We start from the raw sequence: 26,193 nt of genomic DNA on the forward strand, positions 1-26,193 counted from the left end.
GGGAGGCTTCTCTGGGCTCTCTTGGGGCTGGGGCTGACGTCAGGGCCCGTTCATCCCCGTCAGCTCCGAGCTGAGCCCTGGCGAGGGGGCGGCTGGACTGGCAGTCCCTGCAATTTGCTCCTGGAGGATGGTTCATTGTTGTTCCTCCTCAGGAGCCCGGCTCAGCCCCCGTGTTTGGTGTCCTCTGCAGAGCCCTGATGCAGGCAGAGCCCACGGGGATGCCAGGTAGGGCGGTGCTGGGGCAGCTTTTGTCTGGCGCGCCAGCCCACCTGGGTTTGCTCTCAGCCAGCGAGGCTCTGGCCTTGCTTGGGCGTGTGTTGTTGATAGAAGTGCTGTTGCTTTTTGTCTCCACTCCCAAAAAGCTCTGGGTCTTTTTCTAAGCCTATTTCATGCCAACATTTATAGCTGCAAGTGTGCTGGCAGGATGAAAACCAGCCCTTCTTCCCCCCCATCCATCCTTTCCCTCCTGTTTTTTCCTCTCCTTGTCGGGATCTCTCGCTGCTCACAGTGACTCTGAGAAAAGTTCCAAAGTCTCTTTTCCCAGCTCAGGATTTGAAGAAGGAGTCAGGGCTCTTCATTTCTCAGTCTCAAGGTTGTTTATTGTATCTTATCTTTAAAAAATTTTCTCCTGCCCTGCCCAGGTCAGCTCAGCAAGACAGTCCAGGCACTCTGCCTGCCCCAGGGTGGTGTTATGTCTTTATACTAAACACTACGTGTACAATATTTACAGTTACTTCCCAATACCTATCACCTATGTTAGACAATGAGCTTCTACTCTGAACCAATCCCAAAGTGCCACCATCACAGCACAAGATGGAGGCCAAGAAGGAGAAGAAAGGGAAAGGCTGGAGAAGCCCAGTTCCTCCATCTTGCCATACCAAAAACCCTAAAATCTACTTTTCCACCCCGTGATAACTTCACTATTATTCTACTTAAGCTGTTGTAGCTTGCTGGTCTTCATCTAAAGTTGGTAATTTGCTCCATGGATCATAATCAAACTCACAGGGGCATTTTGGGCTCTGTGCCAGGGTCTCTGAGCCCCCTGGCAGGGTCTGGGCTGCTCAGGACAGACAGAGGGATGTCCTGGGTTCTGACATCTCCCTAGAGCCCAGACCTGGATAGAGAGCAGAGACACAAAGAAAATTCCATTTCCCATAAAACCCCAGCACCTGCTGTGCTCAGGTGGGGAGGCCGGAGGGAACTCAGCTTTGCAGAGCTCCTCTGTAGCTCCACCGAGCTCAGGGAATCACAAGAAGTTTTGTCAGGGAGCAGAGCTGAAAGCATGAAATGGATGAAATTCAGGCAGAGAATTCTTTGCATGCCATTCCCAGATCAAAGTTTGCTGCTATCAGAGATCAGCTCTTAACTTGCATGACTGAGCCTGCAGAGAGAAGAGAGAGGGGAATGATGAGGAGCTGGAGCTCCGCTGCAGAAAGCTCTGTCCCTCTGGAAAGTGAGCAGGGAATGAGCAGAGGGAATAACTCTGATGGAATGGCAGAACGCCCTGGAGATGGGAGAGGGGAGTCTGAGTGCTGAGGAAGGCTGTGCTGTGTCTCTGCTCTGAGGACAGAGGGAGGGGGTGGCTTTGCACTGGATTTTGTGTAGGGAAGAGCAGTTCAGGTTGCTGATGAGTACCCAGCAACACCAAGGTGTTGTTTCTCCCCAGAGAATGCTCAGGACCCCAAACCTGGGGATGCTGCTGCTCCTTCAACAGCACCTTTGTATTTACCCCTGGATAGGAATGAAAATTTCCTGCAAGCTTTGGCAAGAACCCCTTTTGCCATGGCATTTTTGCCTTCTGCTTCAGTCTGTGGCTTTGTGGGTGGGATTTGGTTTAATTTGGAGAACTGGGAGGAGAATTCTATGTCAGACTGAGCTGTGCCTTCAGCAGGGGCTTTGCTGGGAGGGCAATGGCACCTACAAGCCTTTAAGTAGAGACAGGAGGGGTTTAGGAAATGGGTAAATGGAACCTACAAACCCTTTAGGTGGTTTAGGAAATGGAAAAATCTTACCTACAAACCTTTTAAGTGGAGACAGGAGGCGTTTAGGAAGTGGGACAATGGCATCTACAAACCCTTTAGGTGGTTTAGGAAATGGACAATGGCACCTACAACCCTTTAAGTAGAGAAGAGGGGTTTAGGAAATGGGACAATGGCACCTACAACCCTTTTGAGTGGTTTGGGAAATGTGACAATGACACTTAGAAACCTTCAAATTGGTTTAGGAAATAGGACAATGGCACCTACAAACCCTTTAAGTGGTTTAGGAAATGGGACAATGGCACCTACAAACCTTTTAAGGGGAGACAAGAGGGGTTTAGGAGGCTTTAGGCTTTCCTCATGCATAAAATCCTCCACATGCCACGTTCCAGAGATGAACTGATCCCGTTTCAGTGATCTGCTGGTGTTTGCACAGGGCTCAACTGCTCACACACCACGCTGGGATTATTGGTGCCTTTTAAACAGCCTGTGGGTAAATGTCTGCCTGTGCAGAAATTCTGCTCAGCTCCCAATTCAGTGCAGCCTGAACGTCTCAGGAATCTGTATGAACTGCTTGGAAACAATCCCAAAATCTCCACTGAGCATGTCCAGGCAGCCCTGCTTGGCCTGGGAGGTGTCACCTTCTCTGTGACCCCTTCTTGGGCTTGTGAGTCACATTCCCTTTCTTTTCCCTCTCCTTGTTCCCTTCTTTTTTCCCTCTCCTGGTTCCTTTCCTTTCCCTCTCCTGATTCCCTTTCTTTCCCCTCTCCTGGTTCCTTTCCCTCTCCCTCTCCTTTTCCTTTTCCTTTTCCTTTTCCTTTTCCTTTTCCTTTTCCTTTTCCTTTTCCTTTTCCTTTTCCTTTTCCTTTCCCTTTCCCTTTCCCTTTCCCTTTCCCTTTCCCTTTCCCTTTCCCTTTCCCTTTCCCTTTCCCTTTCCCTTTCCCTTTCCCTTTCCCTTTCCCTTTCCCTTTCCTTTTCCCTTTCCCTTTCCCTTTCCCTTTCCCTTTCCCTTTCCCTTTCCCTTTCCCTTTCCCTTTCCCTTTCCCTTTCCCTTTCCCTTTCCCTTTCCCTTTCCCTTTCCCTTCTTTTCCCCCTCCAGCTTTTCCCCCTTGCAGCCTTTCCAAGCCCCTCCATCAGGCCCATGGTGCCTTGGCATCTGCACGGACCTTTTTGAAATTTAGGGACAAAAAGTGCAAAGAGCTTTTTCTTTCTCCCCCATCATCTCTTTTTTTTTCACATGCATAATCATCTTTCTGCAAAGCAGAGAAACAAATGGATAAGGGAGTGGAGGTTTCATTTTTACGGAAAGCAATTATGGACATTAAAAGAGCTAAAGTAATAAAAATAATATTTAAAATTCAAATCCCTTATCTATATTACAAGGGTATTAACATGAGAAGAAGTTATTTTTATTTTTTTTTCTCCCCCCTAATCTCATTTGCTTTGCAGGTCAATCTGCAAACTTTCATGCCAGCCCTCTGAATTTTATTTTATTTCTTTTTTAATTTGGAGACTGATCTGCAGTTCTGGAGGTCTGGGTTTGGCAGGTTTGTGAACTCCATGGCTCAGGGGTGAGGATCCTGCTTTGTCCCCTTCCTGCTTGCACCAGAAGGGACAGCTGTATTCAGCAGGGAAGGGGGAAGGTTGTACTTTCTATGGATTAATACCATATTTATTGGTTTTCTATGGATTAATATAATATTTATTGGTTTATGGCTCCAGGTTTTAATGCATTGAATGAATAAAAATTGCAATTGGGCTGTGAGCACTTGGGGGAAGGAGCTGCTCCAGCCTGGAAGGGAAGGAAAAATAGGGAAAGGGAAGGCAAAATGGGGAAAGGGAATGAGAAATAGAGAAAAGGAAGGAAAATGGAGAAAGGAAAGGTGAAGTGGGGAAAGGAAGGGAAAAATGGGGAAAGGAAAGGAAGATGGAGAAAGGGAAGGAAAAATGGAGGAAAGGGAAGGGCAAAATGGAGAAACGAAAGGTAAAGGAAGGGAAAATTGGGGAAAGGAAAGGAAAAATTTAAAAGGGAAGTAAAAATGGGGAAAGGGAAGGAAAATAGAGAAAAGGGAGGAAAATGGGGAAAGGGAGGGGAAAATGGAGAAGGGGAAGGCAAAATGGGGAAAGAGAGGGAAAAATGGGGAAAAGGAAGGAGAAATGGAGAAAAGGAGAGAAAAATGGGGAAAATGGGGAAAGGAAGGGAAAAATAGAGGAAAGGGAAGGCAGAATGGAGAAAGGAAAGATAAAGTGGGGAAAGGGAGGGGAAAATGGAGAAAAGGGAGGGGGAAATGAAGAAAAGGAAAGCAGAATGGGGAGCATGCTCCGGACCACAGGGCGGGCTGAACTTTGGGGTGAGTTTGAGCAGGGCTGTGTGGAACCCAGCCAGGCAGGTGTGGGGACATCCTGCTGTCCCATAGAGGTGGGACACCCCCCTGCAGGCCTGGGGGGGCTGTGTTGGCCCCAGGTTTGCTCTTTCCCAGCATTCTGACCCTCTCCCTGTGTCCCTGTGCCCAGAAAGCCGACCTGGCCGTGGCGGGGCTGACGATCACGGCGGAGCGCGAGAAGGTGATCGATTTCTCCAAGCCCTTCATGACTCTGGGAATCAGCATTCTCTACAGGGTTCACATGGTAAGAGCCTGATTTCTGAGCCATTTATGTCCCTCCATTATTCGCCTGCTTAGGGGAGGAGGATAATGAACGACTCATAAAAAATATTTGGGTTTCTTATTTAAACGCAAATGTGCTCGACCTTTATTTCCTGCTTTTCTCTCCCTCTGCTGCGTGTCAGGATTGGTGAATTCCATTCCTATTCAACCCTCAGCCCTTTGGCTTCTCTCCCCACTCCTCCCAGGGCACATGATGGGGTTTTTTGGCATGGTGGGGGGTTCAGGATGGTTTTAGAGTGGTTTTAAGTGGATTTAAGTGGATTTAAGGCAACTGGGTGAGGTGTAATGAGGGCAGGTTTGGCGGGAGAGGTGAAGAAGTGTGGCTGGAATTGCAGAAACTTGGCTTGGAATCACCTTCCAGTTGGGTTTAGTGGTAAAACTGGCTGGGATATCTGTGGGTGCTCCTTGATGGTGGTGGGGCCATTCCTGGTCTCAGCTCGGCTCTCTTGCTGCCTTCTCCCACCTGAGAAAAGGGAAAAATGGGGAAAGGGAGGGGAAAATGGGGAAAGGGAGGGGAAAATGGGGAAAGGGAGGTAAAATAGAAAAAAGAAGGGAAAAATCGGGAAAGGGAAGGAGAAATGAGGAAAGGGAGGGGAAAATGGGGAAGGGGAAGGAGAAATGGGGAAAGGGAGGGGAAAATGGAGAAAAGAAGGGAAAAATGGGGAAAGGGATAGAGAAATGGGGAAAGGGAAGGAAAAATGGGGAAAGGGAAGGAAAAATTGAGGAAATGAAGGAGAAATTGTGGAAGGGAGGGAGAAATGGGGAAAGGGAGATGAAATGGAGAAAACATAGGAAAAATGAGGAAAGGAGAAATGGGGAAAGGGAGGGCAAAATGGGGAAAACACTTCTGGTTTTCCTTTAAGGATGTGGTTTGCAGAGCAGCCCCTCAGCCTTCTCCTCCCCACCCCAAAATCCACCTCTGCAATGTCAAAAATTGCAGCTGACGTGTGCTAATCACTGCTGGGATGAGATGGAGCCTAATAAATAACCACAAATGAGCCTCTTCCTCGCTGAGGAGCTCTCTGCACACCCCGGGCTCCTTCAAATGTGATGACATTTTGTTTTCATTTCCATGCAGCTCCAGTGGCAAGTGATTTCTCAGCCCTTTCTCCTCCCCACGCCGCCAACCCAGCCACCACAGAGCCTGTGCCTCTTATCACACATAACCAAATATGGCAGCTTTAACCGGGGCCGTCATTTTTCTCAATTTCGCTGCTTGTGATACAATCAAGGCTGTATTTCTGACACAGCAGCTCTAACGGGCTTCCTGAGAGAGAAAAAGGCTTGCTTGGTTTTATTTGCTGCCCATTCTGCCCATCCCAGGGGGATGTGGGGGGTGGATGGGGAGCTCTGAGCAGGCCCTGGGTTTGGCAGGGGCTGGAATCACTGCCCGGGGCCGTTTCTGCAGGGAGGGATAAATCAGAATTTACCCATCTTTGCTCCCATCCTGCCTCTGTGGCAGGGAATGAGGGACTGGAGGTGATTCTGGCTGCTCAGCCCTGAAAGTGCTTTGCCTTCAAAATGAGGAAATGGAGGCTGGGAGAGTGCACAGCCAAGTGAGCTGGGGCTTAAAGTGGTTTGACCTGATTGCTGCAGAGGACACAAGATGGGGAGGATGGATGGAAAAACTCCTTCATTCCAGCCAGAGGAGCCTTGAGAGAGGCTGAGCCCCCTCCTGAGAGCTCTGCCAGCACAGATCCCTTCCCACCAGAGCAATGTGCAAATGGAGCAAAATGCATTCCTGCTGCCCCCAGGAATGGATTTGGTCATTGTGAGCCATGTGGGGGCTCCAAATGAGGCTCAGGATTCACAGCAGCCTGTGCAGGGATTTTACTGAGCCCAGAGGGAAAGGAGGGATCTGGCTGTGCCCCTGGGGCAGGAAAAGGAGGGATCTGGATGTGCCCCCGGAGCAGTGAGAGGGAAAGCAAAAAATCTCAGTCTGGGGAGGCAGAAATGTTGATGTGTGCTTGGTCCAGCTGCAGGGCACCAAAGCAGGGCACATCCCAGGATATCCTGGTTCAGTGCCTCTGGAGCAGATGTGGATATCCTGGGATGGAGCAGCTGTGGATATCCTGGGATGGAGGAGGTGTGGATATCTTGGGATGGATGAGGTGTGGATATCCTGGGATGTGCCCAGGTGTGGATATTCTGGGATGGAGCAGCTGTGGATGTCCTGGGATGGAGCAGCTGTGGATGTCCTGGGATGGAGGAGGTGTGGTTATCCTGGGATGTGCCCAGGTGTGGATATCCTGGGATGGAGGAGGTGTGGATATCTTGGGATGTGTCCTGGAGCAGGTTTGGATATCCTGGGATGGATCAGGTGTGGATATTCTGGGCTGGAACAGCTGTGGATATCCTGGGATATGCTCCTGAGCTGTTGTGGATATCCTGGGATGGAGCAGGTTTGGATATCCTGGGATGGAGCAGGTTTGGATATCCTGGGATGGAGCAGGTGTGGTTACCCTGGGATGTTCCCATCGTTCAGTGCTCTGCAGCTGGACCAAGCCCACATGAACATTTCTGCCTCCCCAGGCTGAGTTTTTTTTGCTTTCCTCTGACTTCCAGAGGCAGGACAGAATCCTCTGCCCTCTTTTTTAGGGAAAACCCTTGTGAAAAATGGCATTAATGGGGCTGATTGTGGTTTCTCCAGATTCTGCATGTTCAGGGCAGGGAATGCTGAAAACAACAAATCCAGGGCTGTCCTCTCCTTCCCAAATGTCCCCCTTGTCCAAGCTCTCCAGTCACCAATATCTTCCCAGCAAACTGCTGCTCACTGGCTGGAAAAATGAAGATTTCCAAGAACAACTTAGAGGGAGGGTAAATTAATCTCTCCCACATCCATCTGAGACCTTCATCAATTATTGGACATTTTGAACATATCTATTCCAGGAAAAATAGCTCTTCCAATTAACAAAGCTCTATTGGGACTGCCTAAAAATATCTGACAGACTCCAGATATTGTCATTCCCATCTTCAAAACAGACAGATAAGAGAGAGTTTGTGCCCTCCGTGGGAACAGAATATCTTTATTCTTACCCACAACTGTGAATGAAAAGAATATGTCCCAGCAGCCTGGAAATGACTGGAGCTGAAAAGAACCAGAACTACTACAACTGTAAAATCACAGGAGAGATTCACTGCCAAAAAGCTGGAGATTTAAAGCTTCCAACGCAATTTCCTTAATGAGAGCAATTTATTGACAAACTGCCCCAGAAATATAAAGAAGATATCAAGGCTTTAATTGCAGAAAGGGATTTTTTTCATGAGAGATTCTCACAGGGGGAGGCTCTGGCGGGGTCTGTGAGCTCCCTGCCAGCTCTGGGGTGCCAGGGAGGGTCAATCTCTGCCCTGCCTGGAATGATGGGCTCAGGAGCTGCAGCCTGTGCCCTGCACACCTCGCTGGCTCCCCAGGGCCTCATTTCATCCTTGAGGAGGAATAAAGAGTTCCTGAGCTGGTTGTGCTGCTGAGGAAAAGGGGGAACCAAAGTTTGAGGGGCGATGCACAGGAGAGATTCATTGCCAAGCTGGAGATTTAAAGTTTCGAACGCAATTTCCTTAATGAGAGCAATTTATTGACAAACTGCCCCAGAAATGTAAAGAAGACATCAAGGCTTTAATTGCAGGAAGGGATTTTGTCACGGGAGGATCTCTCAGGGTGAGGCTGTGCCAGCTCTGGGGTGCCAGGGAGGGTCAATCCCTGCCCTGCCTGGAATGATGGGCTCAGGAGCTGCAGCCTGTGCCCTGCACACCTCGCTGGCTCCCCAGGGCCTCATTTCATCCTTGAGGAGGAATAAAGAGTTCCTGAGCTGGTTGTGCTGCTGAGGAAAAGGGGGAACCAAAGTTTGAGGGGCGATGCACAGGAGAGATTCATTGCCAAGCTGGAGATGTAAAGTTTCGAATGCAATTTCCTTAATGAGAGTAATTTATTGACAAACTGCCTCAGAAATGTAAAGAAGACATCAAGGCTTTAATTGCAGGAAGGGATTTTGTCACGGGAGGATCTCTCAGGGCGAGGCTGTGCCAGGGAGGGTCAATCCCTGGAATGATGGGCTCAGGAGATGCAGCCTGTGCCCTGCACACCTCGCTGGCTCCCCAGGGCCTCATTTCATCCTTGAGGAGGAATAAAGAGTCCCTGAGCTGGTTGTGCTGCTGAGGAAAAGGGGGAAACAAAGTTTGAGGGGCTCCCAAGAGAACCAGAGGGAACAGCTGGAATCTGGGGGAGATCTGGCCTCTCCTGAGCTTCAGGGAGAAGGGAAAACAATAGAGGATGCAAATAAAAGAGGATTTATGGGGGTTTAAGAAAAGTTGGGCTAAGCAAAAGGGAGAGCTCTGGCAGTGCCACCCTTGGGCAGGTGGGCAGGTCCTCAGATTAAGTTTCAGTCGATTCCCAAGGAAAAGTTCAGGTTCTCAGATCAAATTTCAGTGAATTCCCAAGGAAAAATTACGGTTCTCAGATTTAAGTCAATTCCCAAGGAAAAGTTCGGGTCCTCAGATTAACTTTTAGTCAGTTCAGGTCCTCAGATTAATCCTTGGGAATTGAAGTAAATCTGAGAACCGTAATTTTTCCTTGGGAATTCACTGAAATTTGATCTGAGAACCTGAATTTTCCTTGGGAATCGACTGAAACTTAATCTGAGGACCTGAATTGACTGAAAATTAATCTGAGAACCTGAATTTTTCCTTGGGAATTGACTTAAAATAATCTGAGGACCTGAACATTTCCTTGGGAATTGACTAAAAGTTAATCTGAGAACTTTAATTTTTCCTTGGGAATTCACTGAAATTTAACCTGAGAACCTGAACTTTTCCTTGGGAATTGATTTAAAGTTAATCTGAGAACCTGAATTTTCCTTGGGAATTGACTTAAAGTTAATCTGAGGACCAGAAATTTTTCCTTGGGAACTGACTGAAAATTAATCGAAGAACCTGAATTGACTGAAAATGAATCTGAGAACCTGAATTTTTCTGTGGGAATTGACTTGAAGTTAATCTGAGGACCTGAACATTTCCTTGGGAATTGACTTAAAGTAATCTGAGGACCAGAAATTTTTCCCTGGGAACTGACTGAAACTTAATCTAAGAACCTGAATTGACTGAAAATTAATCTGAGAACCTGAATTTTTCTGTGGGAATTGAATTGAAGTTAATCTGAGGACCTGAACATTTCCTTGGGAATTGACTAAAAGTTAATCTGAGAACTTTAATTTTTCCTTGGGAATTCACTGAAATTTAACCTGAGAACCTGAATTTTCCTTGGGAATTGACTGGAAATTAATCTAAGAACCTGAGTGGACTGAAAATTAATCTGAGAACCTGAATTTTTCTGTGGGAATTGACTTGAAGTTAATCTGAGGACCTGAACATTTCCTTGGGAATTGACTTAAAATAATCTGAGGACCTGAACATTTTCTTGGGAATTGACTAAAAGTTAATCTGAGAACTTTAATTTTTCCTTGGGAATCCACTGAAATTTAACCTGAGAACCTGAACTTTTCCTTGGGAATTGACTTTAAATTAATCTGAGCGTGGATGCTGAACCACTGCTCCTCAACCCCATCCGTTTGCCCAAATCCTCCCCAAACCTGACTCTCTAAAATTGCTCATCCCAGAACGGTTTTGGCTTGGAAGGGACCTCAAAAACCCTTCAGTTCCAACCGCCCTGGGACAGTGCAGATCCCAAAACCTCACCCTGGAGGATGCAGGCACGGGTTTTTGTGTGGGGCTGGGTTTTTCCTGCAGGCAGGGTTTGCTGGGGAAGGTTCCTGACACCTCACAGGTTCCCAGATGGCGCCTGGAGCTGAGGATTTCACAGGATCCTGGGTATTTTTAGCAGGGGAAGATTTTTGTGCAACAACTGTTGCCTTTTCTAGCAACAGCTCGAGCCTCCAGCAGAACTGCCGGGACCTTGTGAAATTCAGGTTTTTGCATAACATTTGGTAGTAAAACAGCAAGATTTGGGTGTGGAATTTAAAATGCAGGTCTAAGTCTGGGGAAGGAAAAACAAAATTAAAAAAAAAACCTTTGCAAAGCTCTTCCTCGTGGGAAGCTTCCCAGTTACAGGAGGCTGGGGAAGCTGTTGGAGCTGTTTTAGGGAGGCCAGGAGTGAATTTGTGGTTTGGGACAGAAAATTCAAGTTTCTATGAGCTGTGGGATCATCTCCCTTGGCTGTGCTTGAGCTTTTCTTTCCTTTCAGAGGAGCTGCATCCACAGAGCTGGTGCTGACAGGAGAAATCCACCTCACATAGGAGGTGTTTGGCTTTTTGAGAAACTTCTCCAAAAAAATTATTCTCCCTCTTTTGCACAAATTTGGTGGCGTTTGACGATTTTCTGGTGGTGGCAGCATCCTTGTGAAAGTTTCAAATGAAGATCAACCTGCTTTTTCTAGCAGTGAAGCCTTATATTTTTTTTTATTTAAAGAAAGGTGGTTTGCTGAGGGAAAAAAAACAGGAAATTCTGACGCATCCTGGAGATAAAAATATCCTGTTCGCTGAGATAAAAGTAATAATTTTATTGGGGTTTTTGTAAAAGAAGAAACTTTGCAAGGCCAGAGAGAGAAGTTTTGAATTTTATTTTTTTTTTCCTTCACAAATATATTTCCTTACCTGTGAGCTCAGTTGGAGCCTTTTCTGCCCAGTTAAATGTGAGGTGGACAAGGATGGGGGGTACAGCAAACCCTGCACAGAATGCTGTGACTGCCTCATTTTTCTCTCAATTCACCTCTTTCTTTGCTTGGAGGAACAAAAATGGGGAGAAAAAAAGATTGAGGGGATGAATGCAGTGGGGAGATGCTGCAGGACTCATTTGTGGGGTTGCTGTCACTTGTTTGCCCTGCAAGGCTGTTCCAAAGCCTGGTTTGTCCCTCTTCTCCTGTTTACTTCCCTTGTCTCTTTTATCCCCCTTTCTCCCATGTATTCCCCTTCTCATTTTTTTTTCCTTTATTCCCCTTCTCCTTTTTTTCTCTTTCTCCCATTTATTTCCCTTCTCCTTTTTATATTTTTGCCTCATTTACCCTTTCTTCCATTCATCCCTTTCTCCCATTTATTTCCTTTCTTTCACTTATCCTCCTTCTCCCTTTTGGCCCCCTTTGCCTTTTTATTCCCCTTTCTCCCATTTATCCTCCTCTTTCTCATTTATCCCCCTTCTAATGTTTATCCCATTTATCCCCTTTGCCCCATTTCTTCCATTTCTCCCCCTTTCTCCCCTTTCTCCCCCTTCTCCTTTTTATTCCTCTTTCTCCCATTTATGTCCCTTCTCCTGTTTATCCTCTTTGCCCCATTTCCCCCCATTTATCCCCCTTCTCCCATTTATTTGCCTTTCTCCCTTTTATCCCCCTTCCCTTTTTTAGTCCCCTTTATCCTCTTTATCCCACTGTCTCCCATTTATCCCCTTCACCCCGTTTCTCCCATTTCTTCTCCTCCTTCCATTTATTTCCTTTCTCCCATTTATCCTATTTGCCCCATTTTCCCCCTTTCCCCCATTTTCCCCCCTTTCCCCCATTTTTCCCCCTCTCCCATTTATTTCCCTTTATCCCATTTACCCCCTTCTCCCATTTATCCCATTCCCCTTTTTATTCCCATTTCTCCCCTTTCCCCCATTTATCCATGTCCCTCCCACAGCACCGGTAATTTCCCTGTTTCCCTTCCAGAACCATTCCCACCTCCCCAAACCCACCCAGCTCCAACTCCTCCTTTGCTTTTTCCCTCCCAGGGCCGCAGACCCGGCTACTTCTCCTTCCTGGACCCTTTTTCTCCGGGTGTCTGGCTCTTCATGCTGCTCGCCTACCTGGCCGTCAGCTGCGTCCTCTTCCTGGTGGCTCGGTAATGTGGCGGCGCCTTTCCCTTCCTCGCGGTGCCACCTAGTGTCCCTGCAGGCCCAGAGGGACACGGGGACATCCTGTGCCCCCAGCTGCCCGGGATGGGCTGGCATGAAGCGTCCCTGCCCCCTGTGCCAGCTGGGCACTGAGGTTTGTCACCATGTCCCAGCTGGGCACTGACGTTTGTCACCATGTGCCAGCCCTGTGCTACCTGGGAACTGAGGTTTGTCACCGTGTCCCTGCCCCCTGTGCCAGCTGGGCACTGAGGTCTGTCACTGTGTCCCTGCCCTGTGCCAGCTGGGCATTGAGGTTTGTCACCATGTGCCAGCTGGGCACTGAGGTCTGTCACTGTGTCCCTGCCCCCTGTGCCAGCTGGGCACTGAGGTTTGTCACCATGTCCCAGCTGGGCACTCAGGTTTGTCACCATGTGCCAGCCCTGTTCTACCTGGGAACTGACGTTTGTCACCATGTCCCTGCCCTGTGCCAGCTGGGCACTGAGGTTTGTCACCATGTGCCAGCTGGGCACTGAGGTTTTTCACCATCCCAGCCCTGTGCCAGCTGGGCACTGACGTTTGTCACCGTGTCCCTGCCCTGTGCCAGCTGGGCACTGAGGTTTGTCACCGTGTCCCAGCTGGGCACTGAGGTTTGTCACCATGCCAGCCGTGTGCTACCTGGGCACTGACGTTTGTCACCGTGTCCCTGCCCTGTGCCAGCTGGGCACTGAGGTTTGTCACTGTCCCAGCCCTGTGCCAGCTGGGCACTGAGGTTTGTCACCATGTCCCTGCCCTGTGCCAGCTGGGCACTGAGGTTTGTCACCGTGTCGCCGTGCTGGGATGGCCACCGTGCCCTAGGGCAGGATGTGTTTGGACACAGTGGAGCCCAGAGGTGGTGGGAGAAGGTTTTGGAGAAGGTTTTGGTGCTGTTTAAACGCTCCCTCAGGTGTTTTTTTACCCCTTTGTCCCGAGGTTTGGAGGCTTTGGAGGCTGTCAGGAACCTGCAAATCCATTCTGAGGTGTGGACATGAATTCCACCACGAATTCCACCAGTCTGGCCCCCCAGTTTGTGGAGGACAGGGAAGTTCATGGGTACCTTTGAGCAGCTTTGAGTGCAGAGCCTCATTTGGTAGCTCTCATTCCCCTGTGAACAATTTCTTGTCACAGGGACCCCTCAGTGCCCAATTCTCATCACACAGGGACCCCTCAGTGCCCAATTTTCATTACACAGGGACCCCTCAGTGTCACACAGGGGCCCCTCAGTGCCCAGTTCCCATTACACAGGGACCCCTCAGTGCCCAGTTCTCATTACAAATTGGGACAGTGCTGTCACTGGCTCCCTCAGCGTGGCTGAAGCTGCCATCCTGACAGGGCTTTAATGGTTTCTTTGAGTGCTGTTACAGCCTCAGAAATGCAGGTCTGGAGAAACCATTGAATTATGCACAGCTGGTGCCTCTTCAGCCCCTTCCTCATGTTTTAAATATGATGCTCCAGAAAGGTGCCTTTGCCCAGCTCCCCTCTGGAGAGGGAGCTTTGGCTGCTGCTCCCGGCCTTGCTCAGCAGGAAGGAGCTCTTGACCCTGTGAGCTGCAGACTCTCCAGAGCTCTGGGGTTTGCTGCCAGTGCTTGATCCACCATGGAGGGTCTGCAGGAAATAACCTCCTCCTCGTGCTGCCTGGCACACAGTGAGAGAGGAGATGCAGGGATGAAAAGAGCTCCCTGACATTGGCTAAATGTGATGTGAGCTGGCACAGCCCTGCAGCTGTTTTGGCAACAGCCCCAAAATGACCCTCCCAGGCCCCAGAATTCTTAGCTAGAGCAGAATGGAGTGCAGCACATTAATTAGCAGACTTTCTTAGCAACCAGGGAACTGGAAACAGCAAAAGAGAAAGAGAGAGATGCAGTCACAGCAGTGACAGGCTCAGACATTTCCCATTCCCACCTCTGTCCTGTCCCTGAAGGATGGGATGCTTTGAAACACCAGCACTCAGCTCCTATCTCCACCTCAGACCTTCTCAGAGCCACCCTTTGCACCAACAGAGTTTTCCTTGATGGTTTAATGCAGTCAGGGCTCAAACACTTTGCTTTTGAGCTGCCCATCAGTGCTCGTGCCCCGGCAGGGAGCACAGCCAGAGATGTTTGATTTCTGCTTCCCATCAAGTCCGTGCACATCTGGAGCTCCTGCTGTGGTGTGGATCTGCAGGACGCACGCAGAGCTGCCCACAGCAGAGCCTCTCAAAGTTTTGTGCAAATCTTTACAAGAAAGCCTCTGGCTCCTGAGCCTTCGAGCAAACGTTTCACACAGCTCTGAGCCCTGGGCATCAACTGACAGCAAAGCATTTCCTCCTCAGAAAGCTCTGCCTCCAGGAGAGCTGGAGCTTCACAGCTTTCCTCTCTTTTGTGTTTTTTTTTTTTTTTTTTAAAGTGTCCCATTTCCCAGCGCGTTCCCTGAGCTCTCCTTTTCTCCTCCTTTCAGGCTGACACCGTACGAGTGGTACAGCCCCCACCCCTGCTCCCAAGGTCGATGCAACCTCCTGGTGAACCAGTACTCGCTGGGGAACTCGCTGTGGTTCCCCGTGGGGGGGTTCATGCAGCAGGGCTCCACCATCGCCCCCCAGGCTCTGTCCACGCGCTGCGTCAGCGGCGTCTGGTAAGGAGGGCAGCCCTTCCTCCTCCCAGGAGGGTTTCTCTGGGCAGAGGGATGTGCAGGAGGGAATTCTTCATGGGAAGGGCTGTGGGACTTTGGGAGGAGGTGTTCGAGGAGGACTGGATGTGGCACTCCCTTGTCTGGGGGACAAATGGGGACTGAGGGTTTTGGAGGGATGTGAAGGTGTTCCCAGGGGTCTGAGGATGAGGGAAGAGATGAGGATCTGACTCCACGTTTCACAAGGCTTGATTTATTATTTTATTATATGTATTATATTTAAACTATACTAAAAGAATAGAAGAAAGGATTTCATCAGAAGGCTGGCTAAGAATAGAATAGAAAAGGAATGATAACAAAGGCTTGTGGTTTGGACGCTCTGTCCAAGCCAGCTGGGCTGTGATTGGCCATTATGTTGAAGACATCTTTTTATGAAAATCCTTTTCTTAGGATTTTTCTTCCTGAGAAGCTGAGAGGCCTCAGGAACAAAATGTAAACAATGGTTATCTGCTGCTGTGGAATGCAACAGGTGCATCTGGGATTGGCCCATCTCAGACGTTTGCAGTAAATGGCCAACCACAGCCCAGTTAGCTTGGACTCTCTGTCCGAGACACAGACCTTTATTATTCATTCCTTTCTATTCTTAGCTTAGCTAGCCTTCTGAGATGAAACTTTTCCTTCTGTTCTTTTTACTATAGTTATAATGTAATATATATATATCATAAAATTATAAATCAAAGCAAATATGGAGTCAGATCTACGTCTCTTCCCTCATCCTGAAAACCCCTGTGAACACGGTCACAGCCATTAATTAGAAACAACCACATGAGACCAATCACAGATGCACCTGTTGCATTCCACAGCAGCAGATAACCATTGTTTCCATTTTGTTCCTGAGGCCTCCCAGCTTCTCAGGAGGAAAAATCCTAAGGAAAGGATTTTTCATAAAAGACGTCTGTGACCGAGGGATTTTGCAGCCTCTGTGATTCTGAGAGGCAGAGGGTGGGGATGGAGAGCAGATTTCCTGGGGGAAACCACACCTTCCCTTCCCTCCCCTTAGGTGGGCATTCACCTTGATCATCATCTCCTCCTACACGGCCAACCTGGCGGCGTTCCTGACCGTGCAGAGGATGGACGTGCCCATCGAGTCCGTGGATGACCTCGCTGACCAGACCACCATCGAGTACGGCACCATCCACGGCGGCTCCAGCATGACCTTCTTCCAAGTAAACCCCATTCTTTGGCTGCCTGGGGGGGCAGGGGGTGCACAGGGCACCCCTCAATCACTTTGGGGTGTCCCCTCAGCCTGCTGTGCCCCTGTGTCACTCCAGCTCTGGAGAGATCTCTGCACAGGATGAATGGTGGGAGAGAGGCATGGTGGAGGACACAGAGAGGGAATTCAACAAGGAATTCAAATTTTCACGGGTCTCCACATGGTTTTAGCTTTTATTTGAGAGTCTTTCAGGTGGGATAAGCAAAGAAACATTTGCACAACCCAGGCAGAGTGCTGGAGCCTGTGTGAGGTCAGTGGCACTGAAATAAGTCAAGTGTATGCAAAGTTATGCGGGCCATTTAGCCCAATTTAATTTTTATCTTCCCCGCTCTGCTCAGAAGGGAAATAAATGAGTGAATCTTTTCTGCAGCGCTCTGAACGCACAAAGAACCGTCTGAGGAATATTTATTTATTTATTGCTTGTTGAAATTCCAAAAGGAGAGAAAGCTTGTTCTCACTCTTTCCCCCCACTCTGAGTCTGAACTGAATTTGGAAGGCTGGGAAATCTCTGGAGTCAGCCTGAGCTTTTCAGCCCAACTTCATGCTCTTCAGGGGTATGGAAAAGAGCTACTTTTAAGCCAAACTTTACATCTAAAATGAGCTGAGCAGGGCCTAAGTGAGGGGGGTGGTTGTATATGAGGGGCTCACTTGAGGAAAGCTTTCAAGTTGAAACCCCTGGCTGTGTCTGTGCACTGCCTGGCAGTGAGGAAATGAGAGAGGAAATTAGGAAAAGAGGGTTTTGTCCTATTTGTGGTGATTTAAACTGTGTTGAGGTCCATTTTCCTCTGGTGTAAGGATGGGGAGGTTCAATAGTGATGCAAACTGCCTCCACCCCCCCTCCCTTCCTGGGTGCACGAAGCAATGTTTGTCCCCCTCCTCAGGCACCTTGTCCTGGCAGTGCTTCCCCTGACACTGACACACGGTTTAAAGTCTAAAAATGCAGTGAAACAGAACCAAACCCCCCCTGCTCATCTGTCTCCTGCCCAAGTGGCTGCACCCAGAGGACAGAGCTGGACAGATGAGGACAGGAACTGGGTCAGCAGCAGATTCCCTGAGGCTCTCCAGCATCACTCACCAGCCACAGAAAATGAGCCCTTGACAGTATGAAAATGCTCATGCAGAGCAGGGTGTGTTTATATTCAGTCTTTGTGCAAGCAGCTTTCACTCTCTGCTCAGCACAGGCATGAGAGATTCATCATTCTCAGCTCTCTTTTCATCAGACCAAGGTGGTTCAGCCACCAGCCAGCTCTGAGGATTTGGGGCTGGCTGAGCTTTGGTTTATTGCAATCAATGACAAAAAAAACCCCAGTTCTTTTCAGCAAGCACTTTAAGTTCCCTCACAGGGGGGGTGAACCAAATCTGGATTATTTTTTGAATTAAATTTGTGAGCAGTAATCTCCCAAGAGCTTTTGTGCTGCCCCCAGCCCTCAGTGCCCTCCTCAGGGTGCTGGAGTCTGGCTCTGACACTGAACAGCTGTTGGGACAGTGTTTGAGGGATGGTCACTATGGTGTGAGCACCTAGAGGTTTCAATCAACCAAGCAGGAGCTCTTTCTTCAAACATTTTTTGTGTGTTTTTGATACGTAGTCACTAAATTTTATTTTTTTTTTCTAAAATTGAATTTACTTTGTTTTGCCAGACCCCGTTGGAATTGGGGCATTTCACGCCCAGCTTTTCCAATGAACTCCCAACACATTTGGGCCTCTTTGAGATAGACAAAGATGAGGCACCAAAATCCTTCCTGAGTCTGAAATCAGATTTGATTCCTCTCTCCATTGTGGCCTTTCTGCAGCAGCGCCTGTTATGGGGGTCTAATTTAGGGGTCTGTTCTGGTTTGACAGCAAAACCAGTGAGAGACTCCAAGTCAGAAATACAATTTATTAGGAAAAAGGAAAAAGAAAACCAAAACACATGCAATAATACATAAGAAGAAACCTAACACCCTGTTGGTCAGGGTTGGTAGCAGTCCAGTTGGATTGGTGGCTGCAGCCCTCCTGGAGTGGCAGATGTGGGTCTGGTGGAGCAGGGATCCTGTAGAAGGGTGTAGTCTTCTTCTGAAGATCCAGTGGAAAAGACAGCTCTTCCTCTGGGAATCCAGTGGAAAGACTGACTGCTCTGTCCCAAACCCCGGATTATATCCAGGCAGGGATGCTTAGCTCCTCCCCCTGGGTGGGGCATCTCACAATGGGCTGTTATCATTCTGTGAGCCATGTAGTGGGTACATTAAACAGAAATGGCTCCTGGAGGGAGTTCTGTCCCAAGCCCCAGATTCTATCCAGGTGGGGATGCTTGGCTCCTCCCCCCTGGAGCATCTCACAATGGGCTGTTATCATTCTGAGTCATGTGGTGGGTTCATTAAACAGAAATAGCTCCTAGAGGGAATTATCTCTGAGTCATGCAGCAAGGCATTGATGGACCCATTAACAGGAGATAAAGAAAAAATGCCCCTCCTGCTTTCAGCAGCTCTTGACTGCTTGTCCTGGTTTGAAAAGGAAGTGAGTTGTTTGAGAGTTTGTGGTCAATAGAACATATCTTAATATTATAACCTAGGCCCAGCCCCTCCTGGTTTCAGCAGCTCTTGGTGATGGTGTCCTGGCTTGAAAAGAAAGCAAGTTTTTTGGGAGTTTGTGGTCAATATCTTAATATTGTAACCTAGGACAGGATCGAATTTACCCCAGAATCTCCTCCCTGAGCTGTGGCTGCGTCTTTCCCCCCCTGCAGAACTCCCGCTACCAGACGTACCAGCGGATGTGGAATTACATGTACTCCAAGCAGCCCAGCGTCTTCGTGAAGAGCACGGAGGAAGGGATTGCGCGCGTGCTGAACTCCAACTACGCCTTCCTGCTGGAGTCCACCATGAACGAGTATTATCGGCAGCGCAATTGCAACCTCACGCAGGTCGGGGGCCTTCTGGACACCAAGGGCTACGGGATTGGCATGCCCGTCGGTAGGCAGTGAAGAACAATTCTAGTCCTTCTCGGCTGTCGGCAGAGGACCGGAGCGTTCCAAAGGCTGCGCCGGCTCTAAAAGCCAACGTTGCATCTCACAGGGTCCTTTTTATTTCTTACCTGTTGCCTATGCTCAGAGCCAGATGTGCAAAACCTTGCTCTGGTTCAGAGCCAGATGTGTGAGACCCTGCTCTGGTCCAGAGCCAGATGTGAGACCCTGCTCTGGTCCAGAGCCATGTGAGACGCGACTGTGGCTCTTTCGATGATTCATGTGAAAGATGTCTCAAAATTGCTGCTTGTTTTCTGCATACCTGCTCTTTGCTGTTTCCTTTCCCCAACCAGTGTTTGTGCATCGTTTCGTGCTCCTTGTTTTAATCCCAGAAGTGATGTCAAAGTAATGCTGTGGCAATTCTGGTAGTTTTTAGCAGGGATGTCTTAACAGCTGGTGGTTCTTGAAACTGCAGGCCAGAGACTTGGCTCTCACCAGGTTTAACAAATGCAGGGGTTTTGTCTTTCAAATGCATGAGCTCACAAGAGAACACCACCACTAAATAAGGGTTTAGTTGTTATTCCAAACGATGATCCGCTGGTCTTTTGGACAGCCTGGAAGCCTTGTCCTGACCTTTAAGCCCTGGCATTTAGCAACACAAAGTTGAGGTGGATTACATAAGGCCCCGTCACACAAACAGCCACTCTAGTTTAGGGAACATGGGTAAGCTTGTAAAGTCACAGCAACCTGATCAAAGTGAGTACAAATCCCTACCTTCAAGGCTAAATTTGTTCTGACATTGTCTTGTTAAACAGTGAAACCGTAGCAGATAAGAGGAGCAGAAAGCTGCTGGCTGGGACAATAGTGCAGAGTTACTGGGAGAAGCAGAGTCTTTCCCATGGCCCTTCCTCGGGATCTCTGGTGGCAGACAAGGATCTCTGGTAGCAGACACTGGGACTGCAGCAGAGCTCCGTGCCCAGCACAGGACTGAGCTCCTCCAGCATGGACATTGTGGCTTCCATGATCCTTGGGCTCCTTCCAGCTCAGGATTTCTGTGACCAGTTTGAGGGAAGGAGTGTTAGAACAAGGTGAAATTGGGGGTGGAATGACAAGAGAGGTGGAATTGGAGGTGGAATGACAAGAGAGGGACCTCTGTGGTCTGCAGGAGCAGGGTACTGAACTCATTCAAAAGCCAAAGCTCCCCTTGCCATGGAGCTGCTCCAGTGGCCTGTGTGGCTCCTGGTGGCCAGGCAAAGTCACCTTCTGCAGGTGACATTAACCAGGTGACATTCCCAGCGGGGTGGCTGCAGTTTTCCATGGCTGGCATGGACTGACAGCCCCTCCAAGCCACCTAGAGAGGAGCTGTGCTAGCTGGGCACACTGGGGTGGGGCGAGGATGATGATGGGGAGGAAGGTGGGGCCCTACCACGTCCCTCTCGGCGTTGCAGGCTCCGTGTTCCGTGACGAGTTCGACCTGGCCATCCTCCAGCTGCAGGAGAACAACCGCCTGGAGATCCTGAAGCGCAAGTGGTGGGAAGGAGGGAAGTGCCCCAAAGAGGAGGACCACAGAGCCAAAGGTAAGCCCTGCACTCCCAAGGGACCAGGCACAGAAAAGTCCTGGCCAGAGGTGCCAGGATGAACGCCCAGCTGTGTGTCTGACAGGTTTTCTGCCTGGGAATTGCTTTTCCCCCTTTTCCTGACCTGAGATTCCTTCCTTCACAACTCAAGGAGAAAGCCGAGCAGCTCCACCGCGCCTCATGCTGTGTGTTTTTGCCTGGGGCAGAGATAGCGGGAACAACCAAATGACAAATATTGGAGGCATATGGAGGGTAAATTAGCTTCTAATGAATGTCTGGGAAAATGGATGGCTGAGGGGATCAGACCAAAATCCTGGGTTCCTTGAAGGGAGATGGATCTCCACCACAGGCCCGCTGGTTAATGGCTTCATGTGAAAGCGTCTTTTAAACAGCCAGGGGAAGGGACACAAGGACTTTATTAGTACATTTGTAAACTGAGGAGCAAATTCTTTTGGGTAATGCTATGCAAATTGCCATAAAAGCCACCACATTAGGCTGATGTCCCAGCATGAGAGCAGTTGCCAGCTTAACACAGTTGCTGCATTTTTTAGTTTTGGCAGCGGCCCTTTCCTCAGCAAGTGCTTTCTGCGAGGCCAGCAGGCCCCCCAGTTAAAAGCACAGCCTTGTGACCTTTGTGGGAGCAGAGAAAAGAGCCAAGCCAGGGCTGGGAAGCTCTTTTGGAGTTTTGACCTTGCAGCAGGTGTAGGTGTGTGTGTCTGTGCAGTTCCTGCTGGGAGGTGATGCTCACTTTTGGGCAGTGCTGCTCTACAGACAGCCCCAGTTATTCATCTCCAGGCTGAAGGTGTAAGACATCAGGTTATTGCTATTAAATGAGTTACTTTTGAAGGTGGAAGGGTTTATTTTCTCCCTGGGCTGTGCCAAAGGCAGCTCTAAGGTGGAATCTAGGCTGAGGGCTGTTTTGAGATGGCTTTGGAAGGGGAAACTGGGCTGTGTCTGGCACTGCCCAGCACAATCTGTGACCCTGGGCAAGTTTTTCTGCTGGTTTGTTCCCTATGCCATGGAGATGAGGAAGGCTGTAACTGCATGGATAAAGGAAATATCTCTCAGTGAGCTTGGGTGTCTGAGGTGACACCCAGACAGAATAATAGGAGGATGTGTAGAGAGGTACAAACCCTAAATTCACATTGTGAGCTGCAGGGGGGAGTGGATGGCCTTTAGCTTTGGGTCTGAATTGTGATTCTGGGCTGTTTTATCTGCCTTGCCATTGCTGTAGAAACACCTCTGCAAAAGTCTCTGATTTACAGACTCCCTGCATTGCTCTGGGGGTGGTGCCAAAAGAATGACGGAGGAGGAGGCAGAAATGTGACCTGCTAAGTTTTAGAACAAAACAGGTCAGCGATTTACAAGGATTTTGGTGAGGTTTTATGTCTAAAAGCCACGCCGAGATCAAGTCAATAAATCATCTATTCTTACACTTTGATTTAATGCTACAGGAGGGAGAGGAAGAGTTTTATAGATGTTCTTGTTGAGTAATGGCCTCACACAGCCAAGCCTGGGCAGAGCACATGTTTTTTAGCAATCCATCCAATCACAGACCCAAACCAAACACAGGAGACAGGAACCATATCCCAAATGTTGAGGTCAGCTCCTCTCACAGACAGATGGAGGCACAGTTTTGGGGATCAGGGCCATGGTGGCAAGTGAAGTGATGGCCTCAGCACATGGAAAGCTCAGGTTTTTAAGGGATGGATTTTCCTTCAGCTGGTGGAACTTTCTGGAATGCAGGCTGGGTAGGCATGATGGTCATCCCATAGGAATGTGCAGGGGAGGTGGGATGAGCTGTCCATGCAAGGGGCTGTTCCCTCCTCATGGGCCAGGGGTGTTGGGCAGAGACAGCCAACCCCAGCCAGGTGCCCCAGGGTGGCAGGGACCCCAATTTGTCCCCCTGTAGTGACAGAGCATCCTGCTCTTGTTTGGAGCCTCTCCTTTCCCACTGCAGTCCGGAATCATTTTCCTGCAGCACTTTGTGATGCAATCAAAGGAGCTTTTCCTGCTGCCAGCTTCCTTTAAAGCCCTTCCCTGTCTCCTTTATCTCTCCTCCTTTAACAACCTTGCTCCTCTTCCTTCTCAAGTTCAAAGCCACTGGAGCTCAGTGAATAATTTGCAGGGATTAATGTGCCCTTTTGATCCTGCGTTTTTCCCCCTCCTGTTTTCAGTTTGTCCACAAATTGCTTTGAGCTTCCCCTCCAACATTCTGGCTGTTTATCTGCAAAATCATCATTTCTGAGCAGGCATCTTCGATCCTGCAGTTATTGCAAGTCACTCACTTGGGCCATCTGAGTCATGCAGGCAGCTATTAATAGGACACTGCTGGCTCTGTGCTTTTGGTCCCTGGCTGGGCATCCACAATGCCAACAAAACAGCAAAGCCTGGGGCTTCTGTGCAGTGATACTTGAGATTTATGATGTGTCTGCCACTCCAGAGTGTCTCTCCTGCTTTATTTCAGGCTTGGGGATGGAGAACATTGGTGGAATCTTCGTGGTGCTCATCTGCGGCTTAATCGTAGCAATTTTTATGGCAATGCTGGAATTTTTGTGGAGCCTTCGACACTCTGAACAGTCGGAGGTAGGAGCTGGGAGTGTTCTGAGAGGACAGGATGAGTTTATTGCTGTCTGTGGGGTGTCATGGACCCAGGCTGAGGAGCAATCCCAGCCAGGACAGCTCAAACCCAGGAACAGGCTTGGTCCTATGGGCAGGGTATAAAATCCATGAGTTTCTCATGCACTCCAACTCTCAGGGAGGCTGTAGAGATGCTCCAAGGGCTATAGAGATGCTCTGAGGGGCTTTCAAAGGGATCAAAGATGTGTACAACATCCAGGTACCTTTCCTGGGGATGGGATTTCTACCTGCAGCAGGTTTGGATCCTGTGCTGATCTGGGGATGAAGAACACAGAGGGGTCTCTGATAAGAGGCAGAGTTGGGTTGAACCAAGTGTAGATTCTAAGCATTGGAGTTGAAAACCAGCAGCACCGAGTCCCTAAAAATTTGGTGTCAGAATCACATCATGGAATGTTAAAACAGACTGGGTTGGAAGGGACCTTATAGCTCATCCAGTTCCACCCCTTGCCATGGTCAGGGACACCTCCCACCATCCCAGGTCACTCCAAGCCCACATCACTCCAGGACCCAGAGCCCCTGAGGGACTCAGAGCTCTCTCAGGTGAGCTTGGGTATGTCAAGACTCCAAACCCTCATGACTCCAGGACCCAGAGGGACTCAGAGCTCACTCAGGTGAGCAGCACAGCTCCGTTGTACCCCGCAGAGGACCCAGAGCCCCTGAGGCACTCAGAGCTTGCTCAGGTGAGCTTGGGTAGGTGAGGACTCCAAGCCCTCATCACTCCAGGCCCCTTGAGGCACCCAGAGCTCGCTCAGGTGAGCAGCCCAGCTCTGTTCTCCCCCACAGGTGTCGGTGTGCCAAGAGATGGTGACGGAGCTGCGCAACATCATCCTGTGCAAGGACAGTTTCCACCCCCGTCGGAGGCGAGGGGCGGTGGTTCGGACTCGCCCCGCGGCGCCCGAGGAGCGCCGAGCCCGCAGCACCACCACGCTCAGCAACGGCAAGCTGTGCAGCGGGGGCGAGCCAGACCCCCTGGCACAAAGACTGGCACAGGAGGCTGCCCTGGTGGCCCGGGGCTGCACCCACATCCGCGTGTGCCCCGAGTGCCGCCGCTTCCAGGGGCTGCGGGCGCGGCCGGCCGCGGGGTCGCCGGCGCGCAGCGAGGAGAGCCTGGAGTGGGACAAGGCCACCAACAGCAGCGGGCCCGAGTAGTGCCAGGCCGAGGGGGCATCGGGGTGGGGACGAGAGGGTCCTGTTCCATTTTACAGAACACGGACTTGTACAATGTCAACTCGTTTTTAAATCAATAGCAGTTACCCGGCTTCTCCAGAGCGAGGTGGATCTTGGTGTGGACACCGAGGCCCGGCTGTGGTTTTGGTGTCCACCGCGGCCTGGTGGGGCAGGAGGGAGGTCCTCAGGCTGGTGGGTGTCCAGAGGGTGTCTCTGGGATGGAGGGATGCGGTGGGTGGCTGGTGTAGCAGGAATTGCCCACCCAGGGTCAAGGAGGGGTTCCTGGAACTCTCCCCTCCAGGGTCAGAGAAAGGACGGTGGCGCTGCCTCTCCATCACTTACTGCGGGATGTTCTCCAAGGGAAGGGCGGGACTTTTTATTTGCTGTGGCTCTGGGAAGGGAGGAGTCATTATTTTGGGGTTTTTTTGTTTAATTTGGGTATGTCAGGACCCAGTCTCCAAGGCACCAGGTGCTGAATTCTTCTTCCTTTTCCGAGGGTGGCAGGTGGGTTGAAGGGGGAAGGGGAGGATGGGATGGGACACGCTCCCTGTGAGAAGCAGCGTTTGCTGGAAGTCCATCTGAGGAGTTGTTGAAATTACATATATAGAGAAATATATCTATACATAGATATATATAAATATATATATTAAAATGCCAAAAAACAGCCAACGAACACAATGAACTCAAAGAGGCCTTGAAACGCCTGGAATTTCAGGGGTTCTGTGTCTTTTGTTTCATTCTGGGGTTATTTTTTACTTTCTTTTCCTTTTCCTTTCTATTCTAGGGATGGGGTGGGGGAGGAGCCTTTTGGGGGAGGTGAGTGGGGAGCACTGGAGGGGCTGCCCATCCCCACCAGCCAAGGGAGGAGGTGTTGGGACCCCCAAAGTGTCCCTGGCTGTGCTCTGCACGCTCCTGAAGTGACTCTGAGCTCTGCCCCAGGCCCAGGAGTTCCCAAATCCATGACCCCACGGAGCACCCTCAGCTTCCAGGGTGAATTCCAGCCACACAGCGTTTGAGAAAAACATTAGCCCAGGATCTCGTGTGAGGAAAATAGTGACTTCCCTAGAAACAGCAGCAGCTCACCCTCTGCTTGGTACAGATGTGGGGTTTACACTGGCAAATTTAATTTTCTGATTGAAAAAACAAATTCTATGCAATTTCTGGTCGTAAAAGGAAAGAGATGACAATGGAGAGGGGCAGGGGAGATAAAGCCTTGAGTGAAGGTACATCCTGTTCTTGAATTGTTTTCTTTTCTTTTTGTCTTGAATGTACTTAAATAAAAGATGTCCTTGTATAATCATGCTCTTTTTTTTTTTTTTTTCCTCTTTCCTTCCCTGTTCAGAGTCAGGAAAGTTGTGAGACAGTTTGGCTGCTCAGGGAGTAACCCAGCAACCTGACAGGCAAGAGGTGCTTTGGCTGTTGAAGGTCTCTGCTCCCTGAGAGTGTCCACACCCCTGGTGTAGCTGAATGGAAAACAGGAGTTAAAATTAAAGGTCAATTTAAAAT

The 26,193-nt window shown here is 49.5% G+C and overlaps 1 protein-coding gene across 3 annotated transcripts in view; it reads left to right on the forward strand.

Moving 5' to 3' along the window:
• GRIK4 (glutamate ionotropic receptor kainate type subunit 4) overlaps positions 1-25,987 on the forward strand; it is a 216,641-nt gene extending 190,654 nt beyond the window's left edge. For 2 of the 3 annotated variants that reach the window (XM_074527833.1, XM_074527832.1), the window contains 8 exons: positions 4,494-4,607; positions 12,353-12,462; positions 14,927-15,100; positions 16,155-16,320; positions 19,088-19,313; positions 20,752-20,880; positions 23,348-23,466; positions 24,304-25,987. In XM_074527833.1, the coding sequence (XP_074383934.1) occupies positions 4,494-4,607; positions 12,353-12,462; positions 14,927-15,100; positions 16,155-16,320; positions 19,088-19,313; positions 20,752-20,880; positions 23,348-23,466; positions 24,304-24,669 (1,404 nt within the window). In that variant the 3' untranslated portion in view covers positions 24,670-25,987. Of the gene's footprint in view, positions 1-4,493; positions 4,608-12,352; positions 12,463-14,926; positions 15,101-16,154; positions 16,321-19,087; positions 19,314-20,751; positions 20,881-23,347; positions 23,467-24,303 lie in introns of those variants that run through there. The other variant, XR_012577073.1, reaches the window with a different exon arrangement.
• The last annotated feature ends 206 nt before the right edge of the window (positions 25,988-26,193 follow it).

This window comes from Zonotrichia albicollis, chromosome 27 (genome assembly GCF_047830755.1).
Source record: "Zonotrichia albicollis isolate bZonAlb1 chromosome 27, bZonAlb1.hap1, whole genome shotgun sequence".
Classification (NCBI taxonomy): domain Eukaryota; kingdom Metazoa; phylum Chordata; class Aves; order Passeriformes; family Passerellidae; genus Zonotrichia; species Zonotrichia albicollis.